The 17,754-nt window shown below is 35.2% G+C and overlaps 1 protein-coding gene across 2 annotated transcripts in view; it reads right to left on the bottom strand.

The window, feature by feature from the left end:
• Positions 1-3,326: 3,326 nt before the first annotated feature.
• Positions 3,327-17,754, bottom strand: part of LOC106663522 (SPARC-related modular calcium-binding protein 2) — a 31,414-nt gene continuing 16,986 nt past the window's right edge. Inside the window, exons 2-13 of one of the 2 annotated variants that reach the window (XM_014388407.2) lie at positions 8,310-8,469; positions 7,980-8,225; positions 7,807-7,899; positions 7,489-7,716; positions 7,377-7,427; positions 7,157-7,243; positions 6,178-6,303; positions 5,985-6,095; positions 5,764-5,848; positions 4,527-4,626; positions 3,620-3,785; positions 3,327-3,530 (exon numbers count right to left, since the gene is read on the bottom strand). In XM_014388407.2, coding sequence (XP_014243893.1) covers positions 3,457-3,530; positions 3,620-3,785; positions 4,527-4,626; positions 5,764-5,848; positions 5,985-6,095; positions 6,178-6,303; positions 7,157-7,243; positions 7,377-7,427; positions 7,489-7,716; positions 7,807-7,899; positions 7,980-8,225; positions 8,310-8,469 — 1,527 coding nt within the window. In that variant the 3' untranslated portion in view covers positions 3,327-3,456. The remainder of the gene's footprint in view (positions 3,531-3,619; positions 3,786-4,526; positions 4,627-5,763; positions 5,849-5,984; positions 6,096-6,177; positions 6,304-7,156; positions 7,244-7,376; positions 7,428-7,488; positions 7,717-7,806; positions 7,900-7,979; positions 8,226-8,309; positions 8,470-17,754) is intronic. The other variant, XM_014388408.2, reaches the window with a different exon arrangement.

The following is a 17,754-nucleotide window of genomic DNA, read 5'->3' as shown; positions in this document are numbered from 1 at the left end:
ATTGATACACAGCAACCATGGAGTAGGAAGGCAGAGGAAGAGTGTCATTAACACTTTTTGGTTGCAGTGGAAGAAAGAGAGACTCAGTTGTCATCAGCGATTCACATGAAACGCAAAAAGCAGGTTCATCATGCAGACCTTAAGTAATAAATCGCAATAAAAGGCTAGGTCTCGTTTTCTTCATGCACTAGTCCCTTATTTTTTCCTTAACCCAGCTTAGCTCTATCAGATTGAAAGTTCTCAATACTCATCATCGTATGGTGTTTCAAAAACAGCTATCATTCTTCACACTGTACATGTATGCTAATAAATACCTTCTCTCACATAAACAATGAAAAAATCGGTGCTATACACAAAAAGCATATATTTCCCACACAAAAATAGAAAAGTTAGGAATAGCCGTGCATGTGATATACTTGCTTGCTCTCTATAAGGAGCCAAAGCATGAAACCTTTCTTTTAAGGGGGACCTTTTTTCTCCTATTGGTTTGAACTATACCGTCAGTGGAAGTCATCAGTGATCCCCAGGAAACGAAAAAAGCAGGTTCATCATGCAGACCTTAAGTAGAAATCGCAATAAAAGGCTGTCTCGTTTTCTTCATGCACTAGTCCCTTTTTTTCCTTAACCCTGCTAGCTCCCTAGTCCTCAATCCGTCCAAATCCACCGCCATAATTATCGGGTCCAGGCAACTCCTCAATTCCCTCCCCAGCATCCCACCTCTCATGCTAAATAACCATCCCATGCCCTTCTGCTCTTCAGTTAAAAACCTAGGAGTAGTCTTTGACCAAAACCTTTCCTGACATTCTCACATTTCCCGTCATTCCATTGCCTCCCTCAGCGTTTCATCAGTCCTGGCTTCTCTTACCTTTCTCCACCCGCAAACTCCTTGTATCTTCCCTTATACTTCCCTTCTTCGATTATAGCTGTGTGGCACACAGTGGTCTCTTGGAGGAGGAGAACGCATAATTGAAGCATATTATGAATTGTTGCATAAGATTTGTGTACGACACCCCACAGGGATCCCGGGTGTCGGGGTTGTATTCCCCTCCTTCCGTGCACAGTATTTCCTTGGTTGCTTTCTTCTCCAGTACATCCACACTCGTCGTCCTCCTTACATCATCCAATCCCTCCAATTCAACTCCTCACATCTCACTCGTAAGACCCGTTCATACCCAATTGATCTTATCCTTCCGCAACATACAACCCATACCTTTGAAAGATCCTTTCCAATCCGAGCCCATAAACTATGTAACCCCCTTCCCCTTTCTATTCATCACGTTGCCTCCTTTTCCTCCTTTAAATCCCACCATATAATCACCTCCTCTCCCTCCAAGCAGAGACCTCACATTAACATTTGTTATTTTTGTTTAATATTCTCCTAATTTTCCCTTCTGGCCTGCCTTACTGGTATACATTGTGCCAAGATTTATATCTTTTTTTACTTTTAAATTCATAAAAGGAACTTCCATTGTTTATTTCATGTAAATGATTTGGGTCACATTATGACACCAGTCCCAGAATAAATTTATTTTTCTTCTTGTTTAGAAATCAAATAATAAAACGCTAGGTCTCGTTTTCTTCATGCATCAGTTGCTTATGTGTTTCCTTAACCCTGCTTACCTCTGTCAGATTGAAAGTTATCAATACTGATCATCTTATGGTGTTTCAAAAACAGCCATCATTCCTAACCATTTACATTCATGCTAATAAAGACATTCACATAAACAAGGAAAAACATGTGACTATGGAAAAGTCAGGAACTGTCATGTTGCGTGTCATATATACTTTCTCTCTATAAGGAGCCAAAGCATGAAACCCTTCTACTAAAAGGGACATTTTTTTTTCTTTTGCCTTCTTGTGGATGCACATAAGTCAGAAAGGGATGCAAAGTTGCACATAGACCCATCGAGAAACAGCCATCACACCGAGGACAGCGATTGCATAGCAGGATGCGTATTTACAAAAAACCTAAAAAAGTCCAAATCTCATAGTGCTTGAGGTTAAAAATTGCCCAGGAAGCTGAAGACTCCCTTCCCTAACCCCACAGCGCCTAGTCCCGCCATGTCCCAACATAACAAACAGTTTCAATTAATTAACTTTTTATGTAAGATTTTGGTTGAAATGAAAAAGTTAATGCCATGAGTGGGTTTCGAACCCACGACCTCTGGCTCAATACACTGCTGCTCTAATATTTGAGGTATCATGACAACAGCAGCATATTGAGCCGAAGGTCATGGGTTCGAATCTCGCTCGTGACACTTTTTTATTTCAACCAAAACTTTACATAAAAAATTAATTAATTGAAATAAATAATTTAATCAATCAGACCACTAAATATAATGGATGTAACAAACTTTGTTTAGCTAATAATCGAACGAACAGCTTGGATTTTAATCTTGAAACCAATGTTACAAAAAAATATATTATTTGGAAAGATTATGCACAGTCTAATTAGTAAGCAACATCAGACCAAAATCCTAAAAACCTCGATTCATGATTTTTGCAACAGTCTCATTACAATTTGCAAAAGAAAAATGCAAAAAAGTGTAGTTAAATAATGAAATAGTATTCTAGTTTTCATTTTTACGGAGGTTCACAACAGCAGAGGTCATATCAACCTGATTTGCCAATGTTGTTTGAAAAAGCCCATTTCTAAGCATGTTGGGTTTGAACCTTGTACCTTTATCTTACAGTGATGAGCACCGTGTCAACACCACTGCAGCCACCAACATAACCTTAGTTAGAGTCAAATAAAGAATGTTTTTTGTCACAAATACTTTTAAGAACTTACATTTTATTTAATTAATTATTCGTACAGTAGGAGAATTAACAGAAATGTTACTAGATAGTAGTTGGACAGTTCTTTATAAATTAGAAAAACATTAATTTTACTTTCAAAGATGGCAGCTTAACTTTTAATTTTTTTACGGTGCCTATGGAAAGAAGAAATATACTGATGTTAAGCTTTCAGTAAAGAAAAACTGGGTGATAAAAAAAATTAATGTTGATTGAAATTTTAAAGTTGTAGTGTGTGACAGGAATAATAATTAAATCCATGCAAAAACGCATTTTTTTTTTTTTTAATAAATTATAAGATCAACATATACAAAAAAATGTACCATGCTTTACAACACTAAACTTATTTTATATAAAATAATATAATTTCTATATCACAATAGTGTACAAATTAAAATTGATTGAGTTTCATTTGTATTTATGTACAGCAAATTCGTTTTTTCGCTAGTTGCTTTTATATTGTTTTCAATTCAATAAATAATATTTCTTGTTTAAAACAAAACAAAAAATTGTATGTTGACTTCATTTCATTTTTTTTCTTTTAAAAAAAGTGTAATTAATTTATTTTTAAAGCAAATAGTTAATAATAAAAACTAAGTAATGAATCAAAATATGTTTCAATATCAACTGACAAGCAGAAATCACAATTTGAGTTAACGGTTAATCATCGTGCAGTAGCGACTCCAAGGGATTCGGTCCTCTTCTTTTCTGGCTTGTTGTAGAAACCACCGTTTCTGAAAAAACAGGCACAATTTAAAAAAAATAAGGGTAAAAGGATTTTTAATTAAGCTGAAATTAATAAATTTTGATAGTAAATTCATACTTGAAGTTTCTTCGTGAATACTTAAACAGTTGAACCATTCGGTAATGCTTATCTTCCTGTCATGATTGACATCGCAATATCTCGGTAATTTTTTCCCACAATGTCTTAGTCGATTGTGCTGTGCGATTGTCGACCTAAATGTTTTCCATTCCTTCCTGTCAAGCACCTAAAATGGAAACAACAATCATAAAGGAGAATTTTTTATAGATATAGTGAATCTTTGGATTGTAAATATTTAAGAGAAAACCTAGTAAAGAATTAGTATGTAAAAAAGGTTAATTTTAAAGCTAAAAGATGGTATCTTTACGACCTTATGCTAAAATTTTTTGCATGCCTCTGTCTTGAAGGTCCTGTTGAACCAAGGACTTATTTTTAACCGACTGTCTGATGGATCTACATTTTTGGTAATTCGGTATGCTATTAGTTCCTGTGATCGTCCTTTAATAAACTTTTTTGCTTGCTTCTGTCCTGAAGATTCTGTTAAACCAAGGACTTTTTTTTAACCCATTGTCCGATGGATCTACATTTTTGGTAATTCGGTAGGCTTTTAGTTTCTGAGATGGTCCTTTAATCAACTTTTCTTATGTAAATTTTTGGTAATGTGGTATGTCGTAAAAGGGTTCAGGACGGTTTGTCAGATTTGCCCTCATAATTTGATTCATAATATTGTATCAAATGTAAATTAAAAAATAACTATGTAGTACCATAATTAAAAATTAGAAAATGCATAAAATATCACAATGTGTGGTGATTAGTGACCGTTAATCGATAATTATTAGAAAATGTTTTTCTGAAACCTACATCACACCAGACCGCATCTGATGATTTCTGAATAAATATCACAATGTTAACTAAAAAAATAAAATAAAATAAAATAAATAAATAAAAAGCCAAATTTGACCCTTACTTTGTTTTTATTTATGTCCAATTGGTAAAAATACCACTGAGCGATTGACTCCTTCTCTGCAGTGGATTGATCCTCTTTCAAAATGGCTGTTTTGTCAGCACTGCAAAAAATATTAATACAATAATTCAATTCTAAGTAAAATACAAGCATATTTTAAATTATTATTATTTTATTGTTTAAATCAATCCACAGAAGCCATGATTGTTATGATATATGATTCTCATACTCTCGGACCCTTTGTCCAGGTAGGACATAATGCCTGTCATCCCTGATTAGGTCGAGTAGGACAAGAATTGCTCTACGGCTTTGTTTTATTAAAGTTTCTTAGATGTCGAACCTTTTATCAATTTGTAGGGTTTTAAAATATTTTTGATGACGTTTTTATTGATTTGCGATATTGTTCATGGAATTATCTTTGAAACTACTATCAGGCAAATAAGTGCAACACAATACAAGTAGTTTATGCTGAACTGATTGACATTGATTACTTTACTAGGTCATGGACCAGGTAAAATTATCCCTGAGATTTCCTCTTGGAGTCTGCACAGTGATGACACTGTAGGTTGGTCTCTTCTAGTCATTTCTGCCCGCCTAACACCAGCATTTCAGCATCTCATCTTAAGATCCAGTACTAAATATGACAATTAGTCAAAATGCATCTGATAGGCCGAAATGGTAAGCCGTAACTAAAAGGATAAGCCGACCAAAATAATCAAAATTCATTGATGCGTGTTCATCAACACATAAATTCATCCCTTCTGGTACTCCAAACCCCCACCAACTTTAATTATACAATTAATTAAGGTTTTTAGTTGAGATAAAAAAGTCAATGGCATGAGCAGGATTCGAACCCACGATCTTCGGCTAGATACGCCGCTGCTCTACCACTTTAAATTTAATTATACATAAAAGTTTTTTGTATGACAGAATTACTCAACTTTTATTTAAGCTATAAGAGATTCCTAAGATAAAGGAAATAAATTTTGTGTGGTTCATTGGTCTGTAAGTAGTTCAAATTTTGTTAGAATCATTTTTACTTATCGCCTCTCTGGACATCCTGATGTGATTTGGAAACAGAATTACCAGTCAGAAAATTAATCACAAATTTTAGTGTTTAATTGAAAATTAATTGTTACAACTAGAATTAAGAAAAATTAAAATTCATATTATTGGCTGGCAATGGAAGTTAGTGGAGTATATTATAGAAAATGAAATTTAATTATTTGTTTTTACTTACCTTGTCGTACCCTGTATTACTTTCATGTGCTTGAAAAATGCAAGGAGGTCATTCAAAAAGACTCGTTTTGTATTTTCCGAACAACCTAAATGTCATACATTTCGTTAATAATAAATAATAATTTCTTAATAATATGCAAGGTTTTTACAAGCAATAATGCGGGGGGAAAGTTTTAAAAAAGCTTAGTATTTGTTTTTAAAAAATTTATTGTTGTAGCGTACCCTTCATTGGACGAGGTGGAGGTTGGACTGCATCACATTTTGGGTACGGCTCCCTCGTCGAAGTACCGGGTATAGGTTTACCCGTATCTTCATGAACGCACCAACAGTACCCTAAATTTAATCAAAATTTCCATTATTCAATTATTTTAAAACACAAAACTGAAATTAAGCATAGATATTTTAAAACAATTACCTGTTGACGTGTAGCACTGGATTTTTTTGTATCGTCCGTCATTAGTGCATTCCGGAATGTATAGTTTGGCTAATCCGCCTTGTTGCTCTTCTAAGACTGAATTTCGATCACTCCAACAATCGTTGACTGAAATATTGAAGGACCTTTAAAATGGTGACTTTAGAATTGTGAAATGAGGATAGACTTAGACTTATTTTCAGATGGTTCAATCTAAAATAGTTTACGGATGTTATGAAGTGTACATGTGTAAAAATAATTATAATAATGGCTATTTATCATTATAAATATCTAGATCAGGCATGGTGTCAGGCCTACTTCTGAAGATGGCAAAAAGCCATATCTGACATGCCATGAGAATAAGTAAGCCAGAATGAACACAAGAGACCCAAATACAAGTTCATCGTCCAGCAAACTACAAGGGAAAAGCACAAAAAGCACAAATTTTACCAAGAAATTTGAAGTGAAAAATAGTTAAAACAATAGCTAATTATCATTGTAAATATTTAACAAACCACCACAAACATCAGACCCAATCCTGAAGATGACAACCAAACAACAGGATCATCAACTTGCAAATCACAATGAAAAATTTAGAAATTAAAAAAAAAGACAGCTAATTTTCATTAAGGCGCAGATAGTCAGACCCACTACTGAATGGTAAAAAGTTTCTACATGTCTGACAGACACATGCAGTGAGAATAAGCAGACCAAAACGATCATAAACGACCAAACTACAAGTTTATCACTCTGTGAATTACAAGCATTCATTTAAGCCCCAAAATATTTAAACTTATTAATGAATAAATTCGAGTTTGAAAAATAATCTCTTCAATTCATTTCCTTTCTTTCAATTTTACAGATTTCACTAATTAGTTTTTGACTAATTTAAACATTAAAGAGATATTTATGTGTTTAAGCGTAAATAATTATTTAACCAATTGTCACTGCATAAACTTCAGGTGGAAAGTTCAATACTTACTTTCTGGTTCATCTTTTCTTTCCGACTGTTCTTCAACGCCCAAACCTGAAAAGTTGGCGCTCAGCAAAGATACGCTGTCTTGCACTACTAAACAGAAATATTTTTGTAATGTAACAAAATTAATTTGTTCCTGTTGTTATTGAATATTATTTATTACTGTTGTGTGAAAATTGTTTTTTAAAACAATTGATATTTGATATTAAAAAATGTGTACGCTCACCTCCGAAATCCCTTTCTTTATTTTTCGTCAATTTATTTTTTTTCCTCCTAACTATAAACAGAATTTTAATTATAAAATTTATAATTTAATTTATGATGATAACTAGACTCACCCGTGGGTTTTTGCAGGCAATTTTCCCACTCCTGTAAAGTAAGGATACTGTCTCTGTTCAAATCGCAGTATCTAATAAACGAATGGGCGCACTTTTTGGGCCTAACAACTTTCCTTATAATTTTTTTCAGATCTATGTATTCATCTCTGGTCAATGTCTTGTTCTCGTCTCCGTCCAAAGTGTCAAATTTCCATCGAACAGCCAATTGAACCATTTCATCATGGGTAGCTGTGAGAAAAAAGGTTAAAAAAATGTATAATTGAAGTAATAAGACTTCTTATTACTACATATTAAAATGTATGAACTATGACTGATTACCGTTCATTGGTTCTTCGTTTATTCTTCCATATTCGGTTTTAAATATTCTGATTAAGTTAGTTATAAAATTAGCCCTTTCCAATCGCCCACAGCCTGGAATAAAGACATAAATTATTATAAACATAAAATCAAGTAAGTAAGAGAAAATTTAATTATTAAACAGATAAATTCACCTTTCTTTTGTTTAAGACCTCTTGTAGATCCAATTCTCTGTTTTCCTCTTCGGTTGCATTTGGGTTTGGTGTTTCTGACGGATGTATTGCTTATGGGTTTACCATGTTCCGTAACGCACCAGCAGTAGCCAGTACTTTCGTGGCATTGGACAGGAGCGTATCTTCCATCCGAAAGACATTTAGGCCTAAATGTCAGCCCTTCTTCGTCTGCTCTTGTATCTTCATTGGCCCAACAGGGTTGTTTAGCTAGAAAATCGTCAGTTAAATTTTGAAAATTGATCAACAATAATAAACAAACAATAAACTATTCAATTATAAAAATTGACTAACAAGTACAAGGCCCTTTGTGTGCCACACGAAGACCAGGCTTCCCTGCGCACATGGCTTTTAGAAGATGGCATCTGGTGGTGTATGTTATACCGTTTGAGCCACAAACCAGCCTAGGGGGATTTCGTCCCTCACATGTTGCTATTTTACCCTCGCACGAACCCTAAAAATAAACAAAACAAGCTCAGGTTTAATACCTAATAAGGGAAAAATAATGTAACAATTATTAAAAACTAATCCTTACATACCAAAACAAAAATGATACAGTGTAAAAACATTGAAAAGCTGATTATTAGTGATATATTAAGTTTGGACAAGACAAATAAAGTAATCTTATTAATTAATAAAGTTAATCAACGGGTTGTACATGAGAAGTGTGAACTTTTTCTTTCACTTCGTATATTTCATCTATTTATTAACCTTATTTAATTTTATACTTTAGGCAAATTTTTTCTTATAAAACACGAGAATAATCTGAAATAAAATGGCCGATAGGTCTTCCAAAATTTAATTTCTAATTCAAATCAAATACAACTTAGTTGATAGTTTATAAAATAATTCTTGTCATACAGCAAAGGTGACAAAATAAAACAACAACCTACTAAATTCCCTCTCAGATCACTATTTTATAAGATAAAAAAGGGTAAACTATGGAATATACTCAGACTAGCCCCTGGAATGAATACAACCAAAACGACAATCATAGCTGGACTGTGATGATCAGAAATGATCAGTGTATTCAAATTTTCTACCAGACCTAAAAAAAGACTACACTACAAGTTTTACCTGTTTTATTATTTTTATGGAGCTACATAGCTCAGAACCCAAGGAATTGCCAGCTACAGGCCTGGGGTATAAGTGCTCACCTGCAGCTTATAAACAGCCGTTTCATTCAAGGCTCATGGGATGAGGTGATATACACAATCTCTTGCAAGGACCTGGGATCGACACCCTCTGAGGTCTTGCCAACCAAGGTTCACGATCTGAAGCCGCTCCTGGCAGTGCCAGGTTTAAGACAGAGNTTTGTTTAAATGAAAAAGTTAGTGCCACAAGCGGGATTCGAACCCACGACCTTCGGCTCAATACGCCGCTGCTCTAACACTTGAGCTATCGTTCGATCCGCTCAGACACCAACTCCCCATCTCAACCTACAACCTTTCAAATTTTCCCTCCTTTTTGCCTTGTTTATTATGTTTCATTTTCTTTTTCTTAAATGGTATCAACATATATATTTAAGAACATTACAAAAAAATTTTGAACGTTTCAACCTTGGCCAAAGCCTTAATCTGTACATCTCCATCAGAACAAAGCCCAGCAGACCACACCGAAGTGGCAGCCCCAGACTGGGAAAGAATGGAACCCCGCAGATCTCTTGCAGCTGATGCTTTTAAATTTTTTTTTTTCCTTTCCGAAAGGCAGATCAGGGATGAGGCCAGGAAAACAGAAACAACATTTATTTTCTTGTCGAGTTTTCAGTAGAATATATCGCCTTCATCAGGACTTCGAAAAAAATCGTTATACTATATGAACAGGTACACGTGTGGATAACTGGATACCTTCTCAAAAAAAAAAAAAAATTAAACTGAGAAGGCTGATCAATCACCAAAGAAAATATTGATGCTTTTAAACTTAACATTGTGCGCAGGGCTTTATCGAAGAGGGTCGATGTCTAGTCACGATCAACACTACCTCACAGCTTATTGGAGATTCGTTGGTCAATTCAAGGAGGCATTCCTCAATCTAGCCCAACATAGGCCAGCACCAGTGAGCAACAAGAAAATATACATTTTATATATTAATTAGATATTTGTTGTTACAAACCTGGATCATGGTATAGTCTTGAAATAGCAATTTCAACGGTTGATAAGTTTTCAGCCTATTTTCAGGTCATCATCAGAGCAAAACAATAGGGGCAAACCCTGCTGATCACCTTTTTTAATAGGTCGAAAACCTAGCAGTAAAACCGAAATTGCTTTTTATCAAGTTCATACCATGATCCAGATTATCCTTGAGTAAAAAACTGGTTGATACATCTAATACTTAAAACAAGAAGTTACAAATTTTCTTTAAAGATGTTCAAAGCCATGATTTCAAGAACAAATTTTTTACTGTTAGCATGGCTCTGATGAACTTTAAAAGATGAAATTAAGTCCTTGATTCATGCAAAATTTGGCAGACAAAGTGGAAAAAGTTGACATATTAATTGCTAAGTAGGGTGCCAGGAGGGATTTCAAAAATCGTCATTGAGGGTGTATATCTAAATCTACACTTCACATATAATATTTTCCTGTACAGCTATGTTTTATTATTTATATAAAAATTTTGTAGATGATAAAAAACCCAGGAAAAGGACGAAAGTAGAGGCACCATGACTTCCCTTAGCAAGAAATGTACACTGTATTAAGATTCAGCACCTGGTTAAGCATTTGAATAAAAAAGTGTAGACTTTAATAAAACCTTAATTTAAAGAAAAATTTAAGCCACTTCTTTTCAAGCTTTTTCCTTTCAAGTTAGTTTTGAAACGGAAAAAAGTTTCTTAAGTTTTACCACTTGATTTCTTATATTATTTATTTAACCATCCCTAAAATTAAAATAAAACAATTGAAGAGTGTGTTTTATTTTAAGAATCATTAATCTTGATCTAGAAAATTTAATTCAAAGATTCTCTATTTAATTTATTAGACATTTGCAAGGTTTTGTGTTATTTTCAATCAAAACAAAAATAGAAAGTAGGTTTTGAAATAGAACCGCCTTTATTTATTTTTGTAATAGTATTTTTATGTTTATTAAACAATTTCACAAGGCACAACAGAGAAAAATACCTTCTGGCCCTTTTTTTTTCTCAAGAAGCTCCCAATTTCCTTTAACACAATTTAAAGCAATATTCACCCTTTGACATTTTGTGATTTTTGTATAAAAATGAAATGCGATCGCATCTAGACTATCAGGTTGACCAAATATCTCGCTTTTCAGATAAGAAAAAAGAAAATTTATCTTTGAAGATGTGATCCTGGTTATTACGTAAGTGTTCGAACCGGCTTGTTTCTGCGATGGAAAGATGTGTGTCAATTTTAATTACATCCAGAATGGTAATTATGGTATTTGTAGTAAAATCTGTAATTCTTAAAATCTTTTATCTTATATGATAATTTATAACAAAAATATACAAGGGGCATGTAATTTTTTTTTTTTTTTTTTAATTCCTATCAGAGTTTGGACATTTGATCACACCAGAAAATATAGTGAAATTTTTAAGTTATACTACTACTCATGTAATCCTGCTATGGAAAATTTCAAAACATCTTTCAATGGTTTCTTCGCCATTCAATTAATCTATCTAATTGCACCTGAGCTTCACAAAATTCCAAAAAAAAGAAAAAAGTTCACACAGCAAGAAAATAAAAGCCTAGCTGTCGTGGAATATATATAATAAATCAAATCCATATTTCAAACCCTGATTAATTAAGCATAGGCCTAAATAAAGGATTTGTTATTAGAATGTCATGAAATCAAATTTTTCGAATTATTTCAAAAGAAAAGTTCAAAGACTTTGTCCACTGAAAAAATTCTCTTATCTCATCAAGGGTTACAAATTTTGGTGTTTGTGAGTGCTTTTGTACAATGCTTAAGTTTTAAGTTTTAGTCTTTTACTTTCTTAAGTCATTTTTCCAGCTCTATGTTTAGGATATTTTCTGGAGTGCATTGTTGTTGTTCCAATGCTTTGGGCGAGAGGGGATTCTTTGACTGGTGTATTTCCTGCTACATCATCTCCCGAAACCCACCTCACCATGCTTAGTGCCTTATGTCTGTCCGAATTTGAGTTACTTCTGGACATGGCTTGTTTGTTGATTTTTTTCCGGTTTCTAGAAAAATAAAGGTTTCTCAGTGTCCTAGTTTCATTAAATTTATTAGGAAGAGCACTTATAAAAATAATTTTGCATCTTTTAAACATAAGCCAAGTTGAAGAATATCAAAAGTTAAATAATTCACCCATTATTATTTTTATTCCACTCACAGCAGATGTGCTGGACTACTAAATAAAATTGATTAAGTCTGAATCTTCCAGTAATTTAAGCTGGGCNGAAAGTAGAATGAGAATGCAGAGAGTTCTAAATGAGTTTTCAGCCACAGATTTTCAAATTTGAAAAATTTAAATTTTTAAACCAAAATATCATGTCATCTTTTTACATTATACCACTGTAGTGCAGTGAAATACGGAGTGTTAAATATAGTTAAGAGTTTAGTTGAATATTTAAAAGGGAAACGTCGAGCCAGAGAGATACAAGAATGATGACTGGGCGTCTGGCCAGGATATAGAGAGATAGAGCTCAGTAGGAGATTGACCGAGTTGGAAACAAGACGTCTGGTTAGAGTGGAATCAGTAAAATAATGTGGATGACTTTACTCTCTATACTGGCCCTGGGTGAGTGTCATAACATCACCTCTCCCAGACTAATCCTAATATCCTGGCTTCCACGGATTCTCAAACTATCACCCGTGACTCCGGATGTGTTCATGGTGGTTCTTGAGGTAGGCACCGGTTGTTTAAGGATCGATACCCCGGCCCCTCAACCAACAATGTTGAGTTTATCTTATCTAGGCCTATGGTAATCATAATCCCGGTCTTTTTCCCATTCTGGACGTTCGTAATTTGGTAGTGACCCCTGTTCAATTGTTGAGGCCTAACCCCGGGGTCCCGGTCAGGTCTTTGGCGGGGACTGATCCTCTTCATCTTCTTTACACCAGCGGCTACTCCTTCCGGGCTAATTCCCCAGCGCAGTCTACACTCGAAAGCCTGATGTCCAAAGGCGCCGCAGATGTAACAGTCTCCACCTCCTCTCGACGGTCTCCATCCACACCCTCGGCTGACCGACAACCCCCGGAAATTTTCCTTTCCACTCGGCTTGGCCTCCTCGCCCTCCACAGTTATAGCAGGTTCTGGGAGCTACCCTCGAGACCGCTCAGACCGGGAGCAGATGATCATCTTCATGATCCGTCTTGCGTTTCACTGCCTGTTCTATTACACTGGCTTGCTTTTCAGCTTTGGCCATACTGCTAGGAGGGCAGCGTTGCATCCGGTAATCCAGAGAATCCGCGGAAGCCAGGATCTTAGGATTAGTCTGGGAGATGTGATGTTAAGACACTCACCCAGGACCAGTATAGAGAGTAAAGTCATCCACATTATTTTACTGATTCACACTCTAACCAAAGATGTCTTGTTTCCAACTCGGTCAATCTCCTACTGAGCTCTCTCTCTCCTGGCCCCGCGTATGCCAGACACCCAGTCATCATTCTTGTATATCTCTGGCTTGACACTTCCCTTTTAAATATTTAAATATTGAACTAAACTCTTAACTATATTTAACACTCCGTATTTCACTGCACTACAAACACAATAACTAATTCAACAAAATATCTTCGGAAAATGATAATGAATGTGGTAACAACAAAAACTACAACAAATGCATCCTTGTGAACAAAATGTTCAGCCAATTGTATTTTTTCTAGTTCTCTTTTAATTCTTTACTTGTCAGAAACATTCCTATTTCTTTTGTTAATTGTTGCATTAAATGTGTGAAATTTCCTTAGCAGAATAAATGACAATCGTTCATCCTTAAATTTTTTTTTCATTGCGTTTCGCACTCCTCCCGGGTGTGAAGCTTTCATTAATTTCATTCTTGATAAAACTATAGTCATGCTTAAAAAAATTAAAGCTAGTTGAGTTTAAAAAAAATTAAAATTACATAATTTAATTTTAATCTGTCAGTGGTCAAGACTTTTCCTTTGTGCACACTTTTGCATCTTGATTTAAAATACAATATTTGTTATTATATAACTGGATTAATCACTCTATAATGTTTACTGAAGTTTTTTAATAGAAAGTGTTTACATTCGTCCAGAAAAGCTTCTTACTTCCTGATGAGTCATAGTGATCACATGCATCGAATGAGTTCAGAAGTATGACTAATCAATTCATCCTCTACCGTTTGTCAGATAGACAAAATATGTAGAGGAAAAGGGAAAATGTTTTTCATTGAATCTGCATCCTTTTCTTTTAATGGCTATAATTGTCTCGCTACGTCTTCATCATGAAAAATTGAAACTGTATACATTTCAAGTAGGTTTTGTTGGTGGGAAGAAATTTTCAGCTTAAGAAATAGAGTGAAGGTTTGAAGAAGGAAATAAACCAAAATTTTGACCAAAAAAGCAAATTTCTCCAGGCTTGAACAATGGCATTTTAAACAGGCGAGGAAAAAGTATCGTACAAGGATTAAAATGCACATACACAATGATATAATAATTAGAAAAGATCCGTAAAACAATTAAACGTTCAAAACAAGTCACTCCCAGAGGAAGCTATTTTTAAAATAAAATAAATATTTTAAGTCTTCCAACATTTCTTAAAACTTAAAACAAGCAATGAATTTTAAATTTTTGTTAAATCATGAATTGGCTATTAATGATTAGAGATTATTAATAGGAATGTGTTATTTTACAATAATGTACTTCTTAAGTTTATACTGCTTTGTAGTGCGTTTAATGTTACTTTTTACAAACATCGTTGAGCCTGGAACAACATACTTTACAACACATATGACCATAACTAATTAAGATTTTACTATCGTCTGCAAGCTCTCATTTTACTCAACCATCTTTTTAAACAAAAGAACATGAAATTTTATAAAATTCTACTTCTACCTTTTTTTATTCTTTTTTTTTATTCTTTTTTTTTTTATTTTATTATTTATTTATTACTGAAAAAATGCAAGAACTTTAATAAATTCATTAAATTGGAGATTTGTTTTCAGTTGAGATTTACGTTCAATTGGGAAACGATTTCGTAACCGTCAAACAAGAAAGTAGTTGGATAATCAAATGAAGTAAAAACAAGCGTCTCTAAATAAAATGCCGGCCGCCCTTTTCATAATTCAGTATGGTAAACAATCCGACAAACTTTCTGCCAGGTATAAATGAACCCAAAGGGGGGGGGGGATGTATAGAATGGGTAAAAAAGAGAAGAATTACTTTACTGGTCTCACAAAAGACGGATAATCTAAAATCCAAAAATAAACAAACTGTACCAGGTATCTCTTTTGCTGGAATGTACTGGGGATCGATTGTTCAGTACCCGTTTTTAATGTTGCCCGGGCGAGAAAGAAATGGGTTGGCAGAGGAAGAGAGAAAGAGAAGGAAAGGGGCTGAGGAAGAGGGAGAGGGAGGGAGAGAGAGAGAGAAAATAACGGGGAATAACAGGGAATGAGAGGGAGAGGAATAGAGGGAGAGGAATAGAGGGAGAAAAAGAGAATAACGTGATTAGCAAGGAGATAGGAATAGAGGTATAGAGAGAGGGGGAGAGAGAGAGAGCGAGAAAGAGAGAGGGATAGAGAGAGAGAGAGAGATAGAGAGAGAGAGAGAGAGAGAGAAGAATAGAGAGAGAAAGAGAAAAAAGAGAATAGCAAGAAGGGAAGAAGAGGGAGGTGGTGAGAGAGATTGGATTAGAAAAAGGGAAAGAAAGGGTGAGAAAAATAAAAGTAGGGATTTGCACAAAGAGATAGAAAGATAGACAGACAGACAGATAGATAGATGGAGTGAGAGAGATTGGAATAGAAAAAGAGAAAGAAAGTGATTGACAGAGATGAAGAGAGGGAGGGAGAAAGAGACCGGGTAAGAAAAATAGAAAGTAGAGGTTTGCAGAAAGAGGTAGATAAATAGATAGGTAGGTCGATAGAGGTAGACAGACAGACAGGAAGCTAGACAGATAGAGATAGAAACAGACAGACAGATAGTTAGATATATAGAGATGGAAAGAGAGAGAGAGAGAGAGTGAGAGAGAGAGAGAGAGAGAGAGAGATTGAATAGAAAAAGAGAAAGGAAGTGATTGGCAGAGAAGCAGAGAGAGGGAGGAAGAAAGAGATCGGGTAAGAAAAATAAAAAGTAGGGATTTGCACAAAGAGATAGATAGGTAGATATACAGACTTACAGATAGGTAGGAAGATAGAGATAGACATACAGAAAGCTAGATAGAGATAGATACGACAGATAGATAGATAGATAGAAAGAGAGAGAGTGAGAGAGAGACTGATTAGAAGAAGAGAAAGGAAGTGATTGGCAGAGAAGGAGAGAGAGAGAGAGAGAGAGCGTGAGGGAGAGTGATAGAAAGGGAGAAGGAGATCGGGTCAGAAAAAAAGAAAGTAGAGGTTTGCAGAAAGAGATAGATAAACGGACAGATAGATAGATAGTGTGTGAGTGTGGGAGAGAGTGTGTGTGCGGGGGGGCAAAGAGAAAGATAGACAGACAGACAGATAGAGATAGATGGATAGAGAACGAGAGGGAGGGAGAGAGTGAGAGGGAACTAAATCTAAAAGTCTATAATTTTTTAGACCATAACTTTTGGTGATTTTTCTTGACGTTTATTGGTAGATTTCCTGTAGCTTTTTCCTTGGCCAACACGTCAGCCTTTTTCATACCCTTGCCAGCATGCGGTTTTACTAACTTACGTTTTATATTCCATAACCAAGGACCAGGTTGGTGTGTCACGGATCTGGACCAAAATTTTTTTGGTGATTCTACACTCCAGAATATCGGACACGTACTGCCACTTCTTGTAAATCGGCCCCACGGGGGATGACAGTTTGCATGGTCAGTTGGTGTCTGCCTGGCAAAAATTAAAAGGAGGTGGGAGGATATGTACGAGAATGCTAACGGTTTCATATAATTCCAAGCATTACATAATAAATAAAACATATTGATATAATTTGTTGATTATGATGGGGGAAGTGGTTTTTTTTTGTTCCCTAAGCAATGCAGCTTTTTGCCTTATTGTGTTTTCCTTGTTCTTTAGTTCAGTTCAACTGACTCGACCTTCTGTGATCCTAAGGTAACTAGGTCACTGTCGTTGCTACAATTATTTTTCCTGGGTTTTCTTTATATCCCAGGTGACGTCTTCATTGAGCAGTTGCTTCGCATTAGAAGATGATATGGATGGAAATAAGGGGGGGGGGGCATTGAATATTCCAATGTTATGTAGATGTTTTCTGAGATGCCAGTGACCGAGATATAGTCCTATAACTCTGAGTTTAGCCCTCCTCAACTTTAGCAATGAGTTTGTCAGTCTTGGTGAGGATTGTATTAGCATAATCTTGCATCTATAGTTTATACCTCTCCTACCTACCACCTCCTCATTCCATCTCTCCTTTTGCCCTTTTTCTTTTTCTTTTTTTTAGAGTATTTCAACTAAGAGGTTATATGAACCCTTGGGGTGCCGATGTTTTTGAAAAAAGCCCATTTGTAAGTACATATGTCGGATTCGAATACAGGGCCGCTGGATTCGAACCCGGGACCTTTACCTTACAGTGATGAGCACTGTGTCAACGCCTAAACCGTTGCAGCCACCGACGCCCCTTAAAAGTGTCTTTTTTGGATCCATTCTGTGACGGAGGATTTAATT

The sequence above is a fragment of the Cimex lectularius genome, unplaced genomic scaffold (genome assembly GCF_000648675.2).
Source record: "Cimex lectularius strain Harlan isolate CLEC.00 unplaced genomic scaffold, Clec_2.1 scaffold114, whole genome shotgun sequence".
NCBI lineage: Eukaryota > Metazoa > Arthropoda > Insecta > Hemiptera > Cimicidae > Cimex > Cimex lectularius.
This window is presented reverse-complemented; position numbering and strand designations above follow the sequence as displayed.